Genomic DNA, 17,634 nt, shown 5'->3' on the forward strand with positions numbered 1-17,634 from the left:
ATTTTTGTAGATTCCACATATGTGTGTTAATATATGATATTTGTTTTTCTCTTTCTGACTCACTCTGTATGACATTCTCTAGGTCCATCCACGTCTCTGCAAATGACCCAGTTTCATTCCTTTTAATGGCTGAGTAATATTCCATTGTATATATGTACCACATCTTCTTTATCTGTCAGTAGACATTTAGGTTGTTTTCATGTGCTGGCTATTGTAAATAGTGCTGCAATGAACACTGGGGTGCATGTCTCTTTTTGAATTATGGTTTTCTCAGGGTATATGCCCAGTAGTGGGATTGCTGGGTCATATGGTAGTTCTATTTTTAGTTTTCTAAGGAACCTCCATACTGTTTTCCATAGTGGTTGTATCAATTTACATTCCCACCAACAGTGCATGAGGGTTCCCTTTTCTCCACACCCCCTCCAGCATTTATTTTTTGTAGATTTTTTGACGATGGCCATTCTAACCGGTGTGAGGTGATACCTCATTGTAGTTTTGATTTGCATTTCTCTAATGATTAGTGATGTTGATCATCCTTTCATGTGCCTCTTGGCCATCTGTATGTCTTCTTCGGAGAAATATCTATTTAGGTCATCCACCCATTTTTTGATTGGGTTGTTTGTTTTTTTGATATTGAGCTGCATGAGGAGCTTGTATATTTTGGAGATTAATCCTTTGTCAGTTGCTTTGTTTGCAAATATTTCTCCCATTCTGAGGGCTGGCTTTTCGTCTTGTTTATGGTTTCCTTTGCTGTGCAAAAGCTTTGAAGTTTCATTAGGTCCCATTTGTTTATTTTTGTTTTTATTCTCATTACTCTAGGAGGGGGATCAAAAAGGATCTTGCTGTGATTCGTGTCAAAGAGTGTTCTGCCTGTGTTTTCCCTCTAGGAATTTTCTAGTGTCTGGCCTTACATTTAGATCTTAAATCCATTTTGAATTTATTTTTGTGTATGGTGTTAGGGAGTGTTCGAATTTCATTCTTTTACATGTAGCTATCCAGTTTTCCCAGCACCACTTATTGAAGAGGCTGTCTTTTCTCCATTGTATATTTTTGCCTCTTTGCCATAGATTAGGTGACCATAGGTATGTCAGTTTATCTCTGGGCTTTCTATCCTGTTCCATTGATCTATATTTCTATTTTTGTGCCATTGCCATACTGTCTTGATTACGGTAGCTTTGTGGTATAGTCTGAAGTCCAGGAGCCTGATTCCTCCAGCTCCGTTTTTCTTTCTCAAGATTGCTTTGGTTATTTGGGGTATTTTGTGTTTCCATACAAATGGTGAACTTTTTTGTTCTAGTTCTGTGAAAGATGTCATTGGTAATTTGATAGGGATTGCTTTGCATAGTATAGTCATTTTCAAAATATTGATTCTTCCAATCTAAGAACACAGTATATCTCTCCATCTGTTTTTGTCGTCTTTGATTTCTTTCATCAGTATCTTATAGTTTTCTGCATACAGGTCTTTTGCCTCCTTGGGTAGGTTTATCCTAGGTATTTTATTCTTTTTGTTGCAATGGTAAATGGGAGTGTTTCCTTGATTTCTCCTTCTGATCTTTTGTTGTTAGTGTATAGGAATGCAAAAGATTTCTGCATATAAATTTTGTATCCTGCTACTTTACCAAATTCATAGATTAGCTCTAGTGGTTTTCTGGTGGCATCTTTAGGATTTTCTATGTACAGTATCATGTCATCTGCAAACAGTGACAGTTTTACTTCTTCTTTTCTGATGTGGATTCCTTGTATTTCTTTTTCTTCTCTGATTGCCATGGCTAGGACTTCCAAAACTATGCTGAATAATAGTGGCGAGAGTGGACATCCTAGTCTTGTTCCTGATCTTAGAGGAAATGCTTTCAGTTTTTCACCATCGAGAATGATGTTTGCTGTGGGTTTGTCGTATATGACCTTTGTTATATTGAGGTAGGTTCTCCCTATGCCCACTTTCTGGACAGTTTTTATCATAAATGGGTGTTAGATTTTGTCAAAAGCTTTTTCTGCATCTATTGAGATGCTCATATGGTTTTTATTCTTCAATTAGTTAATATGGTGTATCACATTGATTTTCGTATGTTGAAGAATCCTTGCATCCCTGGTATAAATCCCTGTTGGTCATGGCGTATGATCCTTTTAATGTGTTGTTGGATTCTGTTTGCTAGTATTTTGTTCAGGATTTTTGAGTCTGTGTTCATCAGTGATACTGGCCTGTAAGTTTGTTTTTTGTATCTTTGTCTGGTTTTGGTGTCAGGGTGATGGTGGCCTCGCAGAGTGAATTTGGGAGTGTTCCAGCCTCTGCAGTTTTTTGGAAGAGTTTGAGAAGTATAGGTGTTAGCTCTTCTCTAAATGTTTGATAGAATTCACCTGTCAAGCCATCTGGTCCTGGACTTCTTTTTGTTGAACGATTTTTAATCACAGCTTCAATTTCATTATTTGTGATTTGTCTGGTCATATTTTCTATTTTTTCCTGGTTCAGTCTTGGATGGTTGTACTTTTCTAAGAATTTGTCCATTTCTTCCAGGTTATCCATTTTATTGGCATAGAGTTGCTTGTAGTAGTCTCTTATGATCTTCTGTATTTTTGTGGTGTCAATTGTGTCTTCTCAGTTTTCATTTCTAATTTTATTGATTTGGATCCTCTCCCTTTTTTACTTGATGAGTCTGGCTAAAGGTTTATCAATTTTGTTTATCTACTCAAAGAACCAGCTTTTAGTTTCATTGATCTTTGCTATTGTTTTCTTCATTTCTATGTCATTTATTTCTGCTCTGATCTTTAAGATTTCTTTCCTTCTACTAACTTTGGGTTTTGTTTGTTTTTTCTCTAGTTGCTTTAGGTGTAAGGTTAGCTTGTTTATTTGAGATTTTTCTTGTTTCTTGAGGTAGGGTTGTATTGCTGTAAACTTCCTTCTTAGAACTGCTTTTGCTGCATCCCATAAGTTTTGGGTCACTGTGTTTTCATTGTCATTTGTCTCTAGGTATTTTTTGATTTCCTCTTTGATTTCTTCAGTGATCTCTTGGTTATTTAGTAACATATTGTTTAGCCTCCATGTGTTTGTACTTTTTACAGTTTTTTTCCCCTGTAATTGATTTCCAGTCTCATAGCCTTGTGGTCAGAGAACATGCTTGATATGATTTCAATTTTCTTAAATTTACTGAGGCTTGATTTTGACCCAAGATGTGATCTATCCTGGAGAAAATGTTCCGTGAGCACTTGAGAAGAAAGTGTATTCTGCCACTTTTGGGTATAACGTCCTATAAATATCAATTAAGTCTGTGTGGTCTGTTGTATCATTTAAAGCTTGTGTTTCCTTATTTATTTTCTGTCTGGATGATCTGTCCATTGGTGTAAGTGGGGTGTTAAAGTCCTCCACTATTATTGTGTTACTGTCAGTTTCCCCTTTTATGGCTGTTAACATTTGCCTTATGTACTGAGATGGGCCTGTGTTGGGTGTATAAATATTTACAATTGTTATATTTTCCTGGATTGATCCCTTGATCATTATGTAGTGTCCTTCATTATCTCTTATAATAGTCTTTATTCTAAAGTCTGTCTTTTCTGATACGAGTATTGCTACTCCAGCTTTCTTTTGATTCCCATTTGTATGGAATATCTTTTTCCATCTCCTCACTTTCTGTGTGTATGTGTTTCTATGTCTGAAGTCAGTCTCTTGTAGACAGCATATATAGGAGTCTTGTTTCTGAATGCATTCATCTAGTCTTTGTCTTTTGGTTGGAGCATTTAATCCATTTGCACTTAAGGTAATTATAGATATGTATGTTCCTCTTACCATCTTCTTAATTGTTTTGGGTTTGTTCTTGTGGGTCTTTTCCTTCTCTTGTGCTTCTTGCCTAGAGAAGTTTCTTTAGCATTTGCTGAAAAGCTGGTTTGGTGGTGCTGAATTCTCTTAGCTTTTTCCTTGTCTGTAAAGCTTTTGATTTCTCTATCGAATCTGAATGTGATCCTCGTTGAGTAGAGTAATCTTGGTTGTAGGTTTTTCCCTTTCATCACTTGAGATATGTCCTGCCACTCCCTTCTGGCCTGCAGAGTTTCTGCTGAAAAATAAGCTGATAACCTTATGGGGATTCCCTTGTTGGTTATTTGTTGATTTTCCCTTGCTGCATTTAATAGTTTTTCTTTGTATTTAATTTTTGTTAGTTTGATTAATATGTGTCTCAGTGTTTTTTCTCCTTGGGCTTATCCTGTATGGAACTCTCTGCACTTCCTAGACTTGATTGACTATTTCCTTTCCCACGTCAGGGAAGTTTTCACCTACAATCTCTTCACATATTTTCTCAGTACCTTTCCCTTTCTCTTTTTCTTTGACCCCTATAATTCAAATGTTGGTGTGTTTAATGTTGTTCCAGAGGTCTCTTAGGGTGTCTTCATTTCTTTTCATTCTTTTTTCTTTATTCTTCTCCATGGCAGTTATTTCCACCATTCTGTCTTCCAGCTCACTTCTCCGTTCTTCTGCCTCAGTTATTCTGCTGTTAATTCCTTCTAGTATATTTTTCATTTCAGTTATTGTGTTGTTCATCACTGATTGTTTGTTCTTTAGTTCTTCTAGGTGCTTGTTAAACATTTCTTGTATCTTCTCTATCCTTGCCTCCATTCTGTTTTCAAGATCTTGGATCATCTTTACGGTCATTACTCTGAATTATTTTTCAGGTAGATTTCCAATCTCCTCTTCATTTATTTGGTCTTGTGGGTTTTTACCTTGCTTCTTCATCTCCAACATATTTCTTTGTCTTCTTATTTTGTCTAACCTGCTGTGTTTATGGTCTCCTTTCCACAGGCTGCAGGGTCGTAATTCCTCTTGCTTCTGTTGTCTGCCACCTAGTGAGTGAAGTTGGTCCAGGGGCTTGTGTAGTCTTCCTGGTGGAAGGGACTGGTGCCTGTGCTCTGGTGGGTGGAACTGAGTCTTTTCCCTCTTAGGGTAGGGCCGCATCAGGTGGTATGTTTTGGGGTTTCTGTGAGCTTAGTACAACTTTAGGCAGTCTGTCTGCTGATGGGTGGGGCTGTGTTCCTGTCTTGTTGGTTGTTTGGCGTGAGGTGTCCAGCACTGGAGCCTGCAGGCAGTTGTGTGGGCTGAGTCCTGGTGTTGATGTGGATACCTCCAGGAGCACGTGCACCGATTAATATTCCCTGGGCCCAGGGATTCTCTGGCGGTCCAGTGTCCTGGAGTAGGCGCTCCCAGCCCAGAGGCCCAGGCCTGACCCCTGGCCAGGGAGCCAAGAGCCCGCAAGCTTCACAGAGCAGCCAGAGAAAAAAGGAAAAATAGAAAAGAGAACAAACAGACAAACAAAATCCAAGACAAATAGAAAAAACAACAGCAAAGAGACAGCAGCAGCAACAAACACACACACAGAAAAAATAAAATAAAATAAAAACAAAACAAGAGCACAAGCAAAGGAATTCAAAGATGAGAATAGTCCATAGGACTAAACTAACAAAAACAAAAAAATTAAAAATAAAACTAAAACAGAAAGCAAACAGCAAAAAAAGTGAAGAAAACAAAATAGAGACATAAAAACAATAAAAAAGTATATGGGAAAGAACAAAAACAAGAATAAACCCACAAAACAACAAAAAAGTAAAGTAAAAATTTTAAAATATACATGTTAGGGGCTTCCCTGGTGGCGCAGTGGTTGAGAGTCTGCCTGCCGATGCAGGGGACATGGGTTCATGTCCCGGTCCGGGAAGATCCCACACGCTGTGGAGTGGCTGGGCCCATGAGCCATGGGCGCTGAGCCTGCGCATCCGGAGCCTGTGCTCTGCAACGGAAGAGGCCACAACGTGGCCTGCGTACTGCAAAAAATAAATAAATAAATATATATATATATATATATGTTAAAAATTATTTTTAAATAAAAATAAAGAATAGAAAGGTAAAAAATAATAAAATAACAAAAGCAACAGCACCAACAACTGAACAAAATGAAACAAACCAAAAATGAATAATAGTAATAAGAATATTTTCCTGGGGCCTCCTCTGTCAGTGTCCTTGCCCCCACAGTGAGCCAGAGCCAATCCCTGTCTCCCCAGGAGGCCTTCCAATACCTCTAGTTAGGCCTCGGGACTTGCTGTGGGTACTGTGGGGCCAGCTCAGACTCTGACCTGGCCAGACTCCTTGCCCCCAGAGTCCACTGCTGCAAAGGCTATACTGGTCTCAGTTGTGGAACACTCGTTGTCTACTCAGGTATTCCACAGACACAGGATTTAGCAAGCCAACCTCAGGGATTTAATCCGCGGCTTGCACAGCTGCACAGAAAGATTTCCATTCCTCTTCCTTAGTCGCACTGCCCCTGGGCCTCAGCTTTGGTTTTGACCCCACCTCTGCATGTGCACCACCCTCAGGCATCTGTTCCTTGCCCAGGCGAGAGGGAGCGAAAGCAGTGGCTGCTTGCGGCCCACTTACTCAGGCCAGGGGCGGGGGGTACAGCGGCCACAGTTGGGCTGTGTGCAAATTGCCTGCGGTGGCAGAACCAGCAGGCAGTTGCAACAGACTGGCATGCTCGCTCTGGTGAGAGTCCCTCCCAGTGCCCGTGGAGGCAGGAGCTGGAATGTGGGGGTGGTGGTGGCCCTGCCCCCCACGTGTCTCTCAACAATGGTGCCTCATTTTCCAGGCAGACCACACTTCCTCTAGGGGCATTCCCAGCCGCGCATCCCCTCACTCCTGTCCCCTCTGCTATATCCACACAGCCAACAGCACTCCTCTCCCCAGACCCATTCTTCCAACCCCACACTTCAGTTCTCAGCCCCCACCAGCATCGACAGACTTTTGTACCAGGCAGGGGTGCCCAGCGCTGATTCCCAAGGAGGTTTGGGGGTGTGCAGCGCTCAGTCCCCCAGAGCCCACGGGCAGAGACCCCAGCTCGAGAGGCAAGTGGGCCTGCTCTGATGGGAGCCCCTCTCAGTGCCTGCAGAGGCTGAAGAAGCCGGCGGGTGGGGAAAGGGGTTGTAATGGCGGCTCCACCCCTCACGCACCACTGAACAATGACACCTTGATTCTATGGTATCCTGGATTTTTCCCACAGACTTTCCCAGTTGTGGAGCTCCTTACTCCTGTCCCTTCAGACTGTCTTTTCACAGCCAACAGCTGCCCCCTCCCTGGGTCTGCACTCCAAACTCCACTTTCCAGCACCCAGCCCCCCTCTGCAACAGGCAACTCACGACTCAGGCCAGAATGTGCAGAGCTGCAGTGTAGACCATGCATGCAGTCTTTGTCCTGCCTTCCACAGAGTGTCCACTGCATTCTCCTTTGATCCCCCAAAGATCCGTTTCTGTCCCAGCTGATTTCCCCACTCTGAGGGAGTTTTTCTGAGTGTGGGGACCTCTCCTCACCTTCAGCTTCCTGCCAGATTGCTGGTCCCCGTTTTGATTCCTCTTTTCTTTTTTTCTTCTTTCTTTCATCCTACCTGGTTGTGAGGGGATTTTTCTTGTCCTTTTAGGTTGTCTGAAGTCCTCTGCTAATGTTCAGCAGGTGCTCTATGAGAGATGTATTGTATTGTAGATGTATTCTTGATGTACTTGTGAGGAGTGACAAATTCCATGTCCTCCTATTCCACCATCTTGACTCCTCTCCAGTAGCTGTAGTTATTTTTAATACTCTTTTGCTTTAACCTTTATACTGTAGTTGTGTTTAGCACACCATCCTATTACAGAACAGGAGTGTTCTAAATCTGCATACTTACCTTTACCAGTGTATTATATACTTTCATATGTTTTCATTTCACTAATTAGAGTCTTTTCTGTTCAGCATTTCTTGCATTGCAGGTCTGGTGGTGATGAAATCCCTCAGCTTATGTTTGTCTGGGAACATCTTTATTTCTCCTTCATATCTGAAGGATAACTTTTCCATATAGAGTATTCTTGGCTGACAGTTTTTTTCTTTCAACATTTTGAATATGTCATTCCACTCTCTCCTGGCACATAGGGTTTCTGCTGAGAAAACTGCTGATAACCTAATGGGGGTTCTTTTGTAGGTCACAATCTTTTTCCTCTGGCTGCTTTTAGGAACTTCTCTTTGATTTTTGACAGGTTCATTGTAATTTATCTTAAGAAGGTCTTTTTGCATTGAGATAATAGGGTGATTAGCGTCATGAATTTGGATGTCCTAGTCTTTCCTTGAGTTTGGGAAGTTCTCAGCTATTATATCTTTAATAACTTTTCTGCCTTTTATCCCTCTCTTTTCCTCTGGAACCCCAGTTATTATAATATTTGTATGTTTGATGGAGTCCTATAGATCACATAGGCTTTCTAAATCACTCTTTTTCATTATTTTCTCTTTGTTATCCTCTGATTTCAAATTTCCTATCCTTTAGCTCATTTAATCTATCTTCCACTCAGTCTACTCTGAGATAGATGCTCTCTATTGCATTTTTCATTTTACTCATTGAATTCTTCAGCTCCAGAATTTCTGTTTGGTTATTTTCCATGATTTATATCTCTTTATTAAATTTCAGATTTTGTTCATGTACTGTTTTCCTGATATTGTTGAATTGTCTTTCTGTGTTTTCTTGCTGCTCTTTTGGTTTCCTCAAAACTGCTATTTTGGGCTTCCCTGGTGGCAGCAGTGGTTGAGAATCTTCCTGCCAATGCAGGGGACATGGGTTCGAGCCCTGGTCTGGGAAGATCCCACATGCCGCGGAGCAACTAGGCCCGTGAGCCACAACTACTGAGCCTGCGCGTCTGGAGCTTGTGCTCCGTGACAGTGAGAGGCCCGTGCACCACGATGAAGAGTGGCCCCCGCTTGCCGCAACTGGAGAAAGCCCACACACAGAAACGAAGACCCAACACAGCTATAAATAAATAAATAAGCAAAAACCTGCTATTTTGAATTTTCAGCTAGATCCTAAAATTTCATGTCTTTGGTTATTGGTGATTATTACCCTTTTTTTTTTTTTTTTTTTTTTGCGGTATGCGGGCCTCTCACTGTTGTGGCCTCTCCCGTTGCGGAGCACAGGCTCCGGACGTGCAGGCTCAGCGGCCATGGCTCACGGGCCCAGCCGCTTCGTGGCATGTGGGATCCTCCCGGACCGGGGCACGAACCCGCGTCCCCTGCATCGGCAGGCAGACTCTCAACCACTGCGCCACCAGGGAAGCCCTGATTATTACCTTTTGGTGATATCATGTTTCCTTGATTCTTCATGTTCCTTGGAGTTTTGTGTCACTGCTTTCACACATGAAGTAGCAGACACTTCCTCAAAACTTTGCTCATTGCCTTCAGGTGGGAAATATTGTTCATATGTCCTGTTATATCGGGGGTTTTCTCTGACCTTGTGTGGATATACCTGCTCCATGCTTCTTGCTCCCTCTTGTGGCATAATTATTCTTTTATGTCTTGTCTGGTCTTACAGCTCACCAGGATGTCTGCTAGAAACCTCTCTTTTGTTTTTCAGAAGGTAGCACTACAGTTCAAGTTTTTGGTTTCTCCCTTTCACATAGACCCTGGTCAGATATTTTGAGAGCACTTCTTTTATTGGAGCTTGCTCTTGCCACTGAACTCAGGAGCACATATAAGGAGCTGGCCGGAGAGTGGGGGGAGGTGTGAGTCTTGCACTCTGGGCATTGGGGGTGACTGTGGGACTGGTGAGGGGATCATCGGGTGAGGGTTTCCCAGAAGCTCACGGATGGACTTTCCACTGAAGTCTTGAACACAGTCATCAGGAACTATATCCCTTTAATATTGATATTCTTACCTGCTGCTTTCCTGATTTCTTCCCTTCCCCCTTCCCCCAGTCATGGAGGTCCCAGCCTCAAATTTGTTTTGTTTTGTTTTGCTCCAGTAGCTTGCTGGAATCTCCCCTCAGCAAGGCTGGAGTTATACAAATTCTGTTTTGTCCTTGGGTGCCTGCTCAAGTCTGTACTCTTCAGGTTTTCCCCAGCCTAACCATGGCCAAGAGGGATTGGGGCAGGTTCACCGGTCCTGCTGATTCCACAGCTCATACAGTGGTCTTTCTGCCTATTACTGATGCACAGGTGGATGAGACTCCTCCCAGGTCCCTTGGCATATCTGGATCCCAGAACTCTAACAGAGGGACTTTTGTGCATGGATGGATGCCTAACTAGTTGTTTAAAAGGGGGGACAAAAAGGAATATCTTATGCCACTATGATGCTGACGTCACTTGTCCTTGTTATATTCAGAGTTGAGCTCAGTCTCTCTCCCCTATTCCAATAATCTTGACCCCTATTGCAATAGTCTTGAATAAAGTCTTTCTTACCATTTTTGACAAGTGCCAGAATAATTTCTTTTTAATAGTATCTCTCTTCCAACATCTTTCTTGCCTCGTTCCCATTTTTTTATGCTATTGTAAATTGAACTTTTTTTCTTGGATTTTTCATTGCTCATGTATAGAAATACAGTTGGTTTTTGTATTTTGATCTTGTACAATCTTGTTGAACTCATTTAATAGTTCCTTATGATTTTATGTATATAGGATCATACCATCTGAAAGTAGAGTTTTAATTCTTCCTTTCCAATCTGGATAACTTTCATTTCTTTCTCCTGCCTAATTGCCCTGGCTAGAACCTCCGGTACAGTGTTGAATGAAAGTAGCAAGAGTGGACATCCTTGTCTTATTCCTGATCTTAGGAAGACTTTCACAGTTACGTATGATGTTAGCTGTGGTTCTTTCATAGGTGCCATTTGTCAGGTTCAGGAAGTTCCCTTCTATTTCTTGTTTGTTGAGTTATCATGTAAAGGTGTTGGTTTTTGTCAAGTCCTTTTTTGTATCTGTTGAAATGATCATATTGGTTTTTGTCCTTTATTTTATTAAAACATTACAATAATTGACTTTTGAATACTAAATCAACCTTGCATTTCTGAAACAAATGCCACTTCATCATCGTGTATAATCCTTTTTATATATTGCTGGATTCATTTTGCCAGTACTTTACTGAGGACTTCTTATGTCTTTATTCATAAGAGATATTGATCTATTATTTTCTTGTGATACCTTTATCTGGTTTTGATACCAGAGTAATACTGACCTTATAGGATGAGTTGCAAGTATTCCTTTCTCTTCTATTTTTAAAAGAATTTGTAAAAAATTGGTATTAATTCTTCTTGAAATGTTTGGTAGAATTCACCCTTGAAGCCATCTGTGCTTGTGCTTTTCTTTCTGCAAAGTTTAAAGATTACTGATTCAATCTCTTTATTTGTTGTAGCTCTATTCAGATATTCTGTTTCTTCTTGAGTCTGTTTTGGTGGTTTGTGTCTTTCTAGGAATTTATCCATTTCATTTATCTAATATGTTGACATACTCTTGTTCATAGTTCTCTTAGGATCCCTTTCATTTCTATGAATTTGATAGTTATTATTTTAGTAATTTGAGTATTCTCTCTTTTTTTGGTCTGTTTATGCAAATATTTGTCAATTTTGTTGATCTTTTCAAACCTACTTTTGGTTTCATTGATTTTCTCTATTTTTCTTTTATGATCTATATATTTTTTCTGCTCTAATGTTTATTATCTACTTCCCTCTGTTAGCTTTGGATTTAGTTTGCTCTTCTTTTCCCAGTTCCTTAAGATAGAACAATAGGTTATTAATTTGGGATCTTTTGTCTTAGTCAACTTAGAGTACTATAAAAAATTACTATAGACTGGGTGGCTTAAACAACAGAAATTGATATTCTCACAGTTCTGGAGGCTGGAATTCTAAGGTCAGGGTGCCTGTATGGGAACTGTCTTCCCAGCTTGCAGATGGTGCCTTATCACTCTCTTCCCAGCTTGCAGATGGTGCCTTGTCACTGTGTCCTTACATGGCTGGAAGTAAGACAGGGAGCAAGCTCTCTGGTGTTTCTTCTTATAAGGCCACTAATCCCATCACAAGCCTTCATGGCCTCATCTAAATCTAATGATCTCCCAAAGGCCCCATCTCCAAGTACTATCACATTAGGGGTTAGGGCTTCAATATATGAATTTGTGGGGACTCAATTCAGTCTATAACATTTTTCTTCTCTGTAATGTAGGTGTTTGCTGCTATAAATTTCCTTCTATTCACTGCTTTTACTTAATCCCATAAGTTTTCCTTGTTATTGATTTCTAATTTCATTTCATTGTTGAGTGAAGCAGCTGAGCTCTCCCTCCCCCAAGCAAGTTTCTAATTTCTGCTCTTTTTCCTGTGTATGGATCACACTTTCCTGTTTCTTTTCATATCATAACTTTTTTTGAAAATTGGACATTTTCAATAATGCAGCAACTCTGGGTACTGATTCCCAACCCCTAGGGTGTATTGTTCGCTGGTTTATTTGTTTAGTGACTTGGCTGCACTTTTTCTTTGAAGTCTATTTCTCCCACAGTGTGCAGCCTCTAATGTCACCTCTCAGAGGGAACAGCCTTGGGCATGCACACAGTCACCCTGGAATGACACAGCTTTCTTGTTTCTTTTCCTAATCTCCCTATTAAGCCTGCCTCTGTGGTACCTCACCCAGCTGTTAGCCTCCACTAATTGCAGACTAATTGTTCCATTTTTATTTTTCTGACAGTTTCCCATATATAAAGTCCTCCAGTGATCTAATTAGATTTGGGGTTCCCTTGTGTTTGAGGCCAGTCTTAGGTATTTGTTCGGACCTCAGGAGGGTTCTTCTTAGCTGACTCTTCCCCCAGGTACTCTCTGTTAAACTTCTAGCTGTCACATGGTTTAGCTTGTTATTCTCATGAAGCTCCCAGCTTCCTGTAACTGCTCATCTCTCAAATCTCCATTGTTTTTGACAGCACCCTTAGGCTTGAACTTCTCCATACTCTGTTCCAAATAAAGTCTGTTCTCTTAGGAAAGCTCTCTGTTCTTAAGTCCTGCCTTTCCCCCTGGGAACAATCTATGAACCACTGTTCTGGAGCTATGGATAGGAACAGTGGACTGCTTCTCTTGGAGTGACACCCTTGCCCTACCAGTGGAGTGCTGGGTAACCCTGGTTTTCTTGGCTTGCCTCTCCCAGTATGGAACCTGTACTCTATGAGTTACATCAGGGCAGGGGCACTCAGAGCCCACTATTCTTGGCCTCCACTTGCGGTAGAGCTTCTGCCCTGTGCATGGGGACTAGGTAGATGGAGGAAGCCTCACACCTACCAGTCATGCCATGCTAGAGTAGAGCTTCTGCCTTATGGACCTGGGGATGGGGTGAGGTAGGAGGAGAAATGCTGATGAGTTGCTCCTCCTGGGGGCAAAGCATAGCCTTTGAATGGGACCTGAGGGGAAAGAGCACTCCCAGGCTTTATTTGCCAGGAGTAGAGCTTCCATCTCACTGAACTGAAGCATGGAGTAGATCATGTCTCAAATACCATAGACTCTCACTTTTCTTACTAAGAATTCATTGATTTTCTTGTGTAAATGTTTCTTCATTTGCTGTATGCCCTTAGGACATTCACAGTTTTCAGAGACTTTAACTTGTTTTTGTTTGTTTTTATAATTTTTACCAGTTATGGTGGTTTTATTGGAGAGAGGCTCTGTGGAGCTCCTCACACTGCAATTCTGGAAATGTCCAACTCTCATTTATTTTGAAGGTTCTTTTTTGGTTTTTACTCTCAGATCATACCCTTAATTCAGGTGTTTGCAAACTACAGCCCTTGGATCAAATCTGGCCTCTTTTTCTAAATAAAGTTTCATTGGAACACAGTCATGCCCATTCGTTTATGTATTGTTTATGGCTGACAGAGTTCAGTAATTGCAATTGAGACCATTTGGCCCACAAAGCCTAAAATATTTAGTGTCTGGCCCTTTACAAAAAAACTGACAACACCTACTTTAGTTGGTAAGCTTTACTAAAGTCTTCCATTACTTAAAGATATAAGTGCTTCCATAGTAAATATGAGTCGTCAAGAATACCAACAATAATTAAAATCAGATTTGGCTTAAAGGCAAAATTAGTAGATTTGTAATATAAACATGATATTTTTTGTTTTTCCAACATTTTCAGATCTGGTAGCTCAGCGAGGCGAAAGATTGGAATTATTGATAGATAAAACAGAAAATCTCGTGGATTCGGTAAGTATGGGGTATGGTAATATTTTTCCAGGATGTAAACTAGAGAAACCATGGTTGATGGCTAATATAATAGGGAAATGTCTTAAATTCAATACTTTAGTGGGGTTTTTTTTCCATTCTAACCCCCATTATGTGACTGCGTTGTGATCATGAGGATATCAATGAGGCATAGAAAAAAGCCACAACCCATTAATAGCCATTAAGGAAGCTTTCATTTGGAAAACATACTCAATATAAAGAAACAATTTTTTAAAGCTTTGGATTGATGCCTACATAATTTAGCACCTTAGCTACATATACCAGTCTGTTCTCTGTACATTCGTAAAACACAAAACAGAAGTGCGGGCCAGTTGTGACCCATTGTGGATCCTAAAAATCAGACAGTTCAGTCACTTTCTTGCTTACCGTGACAGCTTGGGCTTTTTTTGTATTAAGCAAGAGGCAGAGATTGATAGGGAAGGATGTGTCCCTGTAACCTACTTATGCTACAATTACGTGTGTCTCTGCATTTTCCATCTGGTTGGTGGATGAAAGTTTTCAGGGAAGATGATACATATACAGTGAATAGAAGGAGGGCAGAGATCAGTTACAATTTGGGTCTATACAATTACAAATTTACATGAAGAGTAGAAATTTACCCCTTGAAACAGATATCAGTGAGTGATCTTGTTCATTCTTACTGACAGGTAGATTTTAGTGGTTAAGAGCACAAGCTCTAGAGTCTGGTTGCCTGGGATTGAATCCCAGCTCTGTCACTCACTAGTTGTGTGACCTTAGGCAAGTTACTTAAACTCTCTATACCTCAGTCGTCATCATCTGGAAAATGAAGATGAATCTTTTTCATAGTGTTTTGAGGGTTAAAGCACACAATGCATGCAAAACCCCTAACACAGTGTCTGATACATAGTAAGAGCTATGTAAAGGTTTATTGTTATTGTTAGTTTTATAGAGACATCTATTAACGGTAGGTCTTAGGAGGATAATAGTTTTTTCACCAAAGTACATGGAAATTGGAGGAAGGGTGGCACCATACAGGAAGTTAAGACACCAGGGTTCTATAATGGCTCACTTTGTAAACCGTTGCTTGGGGACAAAGAGAGACAGGTGTCTGATTGTAGATCTGATGACAAGTTTTTTTGTACTTCCAGTCTATCTCTTAGGTATCCTCAGTCCCTGAAGATGACCTTATTTAGCTGGAGTGGCCTGTGTTTGACCAGTACTAGTATAGTCTGCACTTTCCAAAAAAAGCTTTCTTAATTTTGTTGACTACATCACCCAGATTAACAAAAGGTACTCATTAACTGCTGCCTCTTTTTATGGAGGAATAACGAATACAATAAAGTGCAGCAAATGTACTACTTTTAATAAGTGTGCAGCTCAGTTATTTTTTTACATGTTTATACCCATGTAACCACCACCTAGGTCAAGATATAAAACACTATCAGCACCTCAGAAGGCAGCCTCAAGCCCCTTCCAGTTAATAATCCCCAACAGAAGTAACTTTTCTGACTTATATCACCCTAGATAATGTTTTTCCCGTTCTTAAAATGTATAGAAAAGTGGAAACGTATGTTATATATTTGCATCTGTCCCCTTTCACTCACCAGTATGCCTATGAGATTCATCCATGTTGTTGAATGTAGTAATAATTTATTATTTTTTATTGTTTTGTACTACATATTCCATTGTATAAGTCTACCTACCACTATTTATCCATCCTCCTCTGTGGGGCTTTAATTCTGGATTCTCTATTTCGTTACATTGTTCTCTTTGTCTATCTTTATGCCAGTACCACACTGTATTGCTAACTGTAGCTTTATAGAATTCCCTAAGTCCTTCACTCTGTTCTTCACCAGGACTGTCTTCACCATTTTAGGTCCTTTGCATTTCCGTTTGTGTTTCAGAATAAGCTTGTTATTTTCCATCCTTAAAAAAAAATTGTATCTTTGATTGTGATTGCATTTAACTGATAGGTCAACTTAAGGAGAATTGGTAATCTTGACAGCATTGAGTCTTCCTATCCATTAACTTGGCATATGTCTGCTTTTGCATAGGATTTCTTTAATTTTTCTCACCAGTGCTTTTTAGTTTTTGGTGTACAAGTCTTGCACATATTTTGTGAAATATACCTTTGAGAATTTCATGCTTTTGCATTCTATTTTAAATTTTGTTTTCCAATATTTATTGCTAATTATATAGAAATGAAATTAATTTTTATATATTGACCTGGTTTGTATCCTTCAACTTTCCAAAATTCACTTATTAGTTCTATGAGCTTTTTTGTAGGTGCTTACATTTTATTTCTTTTCCTTGTATTACTGCACTGGCTAGAACCTTCTACACAATAGTGAAGACAAGTTGTGACTGGACATTCTTGAATGAAGCACATCTTATGGGGAAAAAATCAGTATTTTCACAATTATGTTGTTAGCTGTAGATTTTTTAATAGGTACCCTTTATCAGGTGAAAGAAGTTCCTTCAATTCCTCATTTCAGAGTTTTATTCATGAATTTTATCAAATATTTTTTCTCTATATATTGAGAAGATTATATGGTTTTTCTCCTTTAATCAGTTAATATGACTGAACCTAACTTACTAAACTAATATTTATTTCTGAATGTTAAACTAACCTTGCATTCCTGCAAGATCATGATACAGTATCCTTTTTATCTAATACCTTATTGGATTTGCTATTGATTTATTCAGAAATTTTGTATCTGTGTTCATGAGGGATGTTTGTCTATAATTTATTTTTCTTTTTGGGCTTTGGCATCAGGGATATACTGGCCCCATCAAACAGGTTGGGAAGTGTTACCTCTCTCTCTCTATCCTCCAAAAGAGTTTAGGTAGTATCGATATTATTTGCTCCTTTGCTCTTTGGAAGGATTCACCAGTGAAGCAGTCTCAGCCTGGAGTTTTCTTTGTGGGAAGGTTTTAAATCTACCATTTTACTATTTGTTTCCTTTTTTTTTTTTTTTTTTACCATCTGTTCTTTGTTCCCTTCACTTTCTTTTTCTGCCTTCTGTTCCATTAATGAGTATGTCTTAAATTCCATTTTTATTCTGTTTTGTTATTTTGTGATTGCTTTAAGGTTTACAGTATAAGGCTTTAACTTATCATAGTCTACCTCCAAGTGGTATTATTCCACTTCACAAATAGTATGAGAACCTTATAATAGTATACCTCCAATTTTTACCTGGCCTTGGTGCTATTTTTGTCATACTTTTATACACACATATAACCTTCAAAAGAGATTTAAATAATAAGAAAAACATCTTTTGTATTTATCCATATAGTTAATATTTCTCGTAACTCTTCATTCTTTTGTGTGGATCCAGATTTCCATCTGGTGACATTTTCTTTCTGCCTGTAGGATGTCTTTTAACATTTCTTGTAGTGTAGGTCTGCTAGTAATGAATTCTTTCAGTATTTGTATATCAGAAAAGTCTTTATTTCACTTCCTTTTCTTAAAGATATTTTCACAGACTAGAATTCTATATTATTTTTTTCTTTCAATATTTGAAAGATGTTTCATCACTGTTTTTTATATTGTTTCTGACAAAAATGCCACTGTTGTTTTTACATATATAATTTGTCTTTTTTTCCTCTGGGTGCTTATAAGATTTTTCTATCATTGGTTTTAAGAAATTTGATTATAATA

At 39.4% G+C, this 17,634-nt stretch overlaps 1 protein-coding gene across 1 annotated transcript in view; it reads left to right on the forward strand.

Moving 5' to 3' along the window:
- The window catches only part of VAMP7 (vesicle associated membrane protein 7), a 67,071-nt gene that overhangs the window by 39,472 nt on the left and 9,965 nt on the right, over positions 1-17,634 (forward strand). The window contains exon 6 of the mRNA XM_032620194.1: positions 13,906-13,973. Within this exon, the coding sequence (XP_032476085.1) occupies positions 13,906-13,973 (68 nt within the window). The remainder of the gene's footprint in view (positions 1-13,905; positions 13,974-17,634) is intronic.

The sequence above is a fragment of the Phocoena sinus genome, chromosome X (assembly GCF_008692025.1).
Source record: "Phocoena sinus isolate mPhoSin1 chromosome X, mPhoSin1.pri, whole genome shotgun sequence".
NCBI classification, from domain to species: domain Eukaryota; kingdom Metazoa; phylum Chordata; class Mammalia; order Artiodactyla; family Phocoenidae; genus Phocoena; species Phocoena sinus.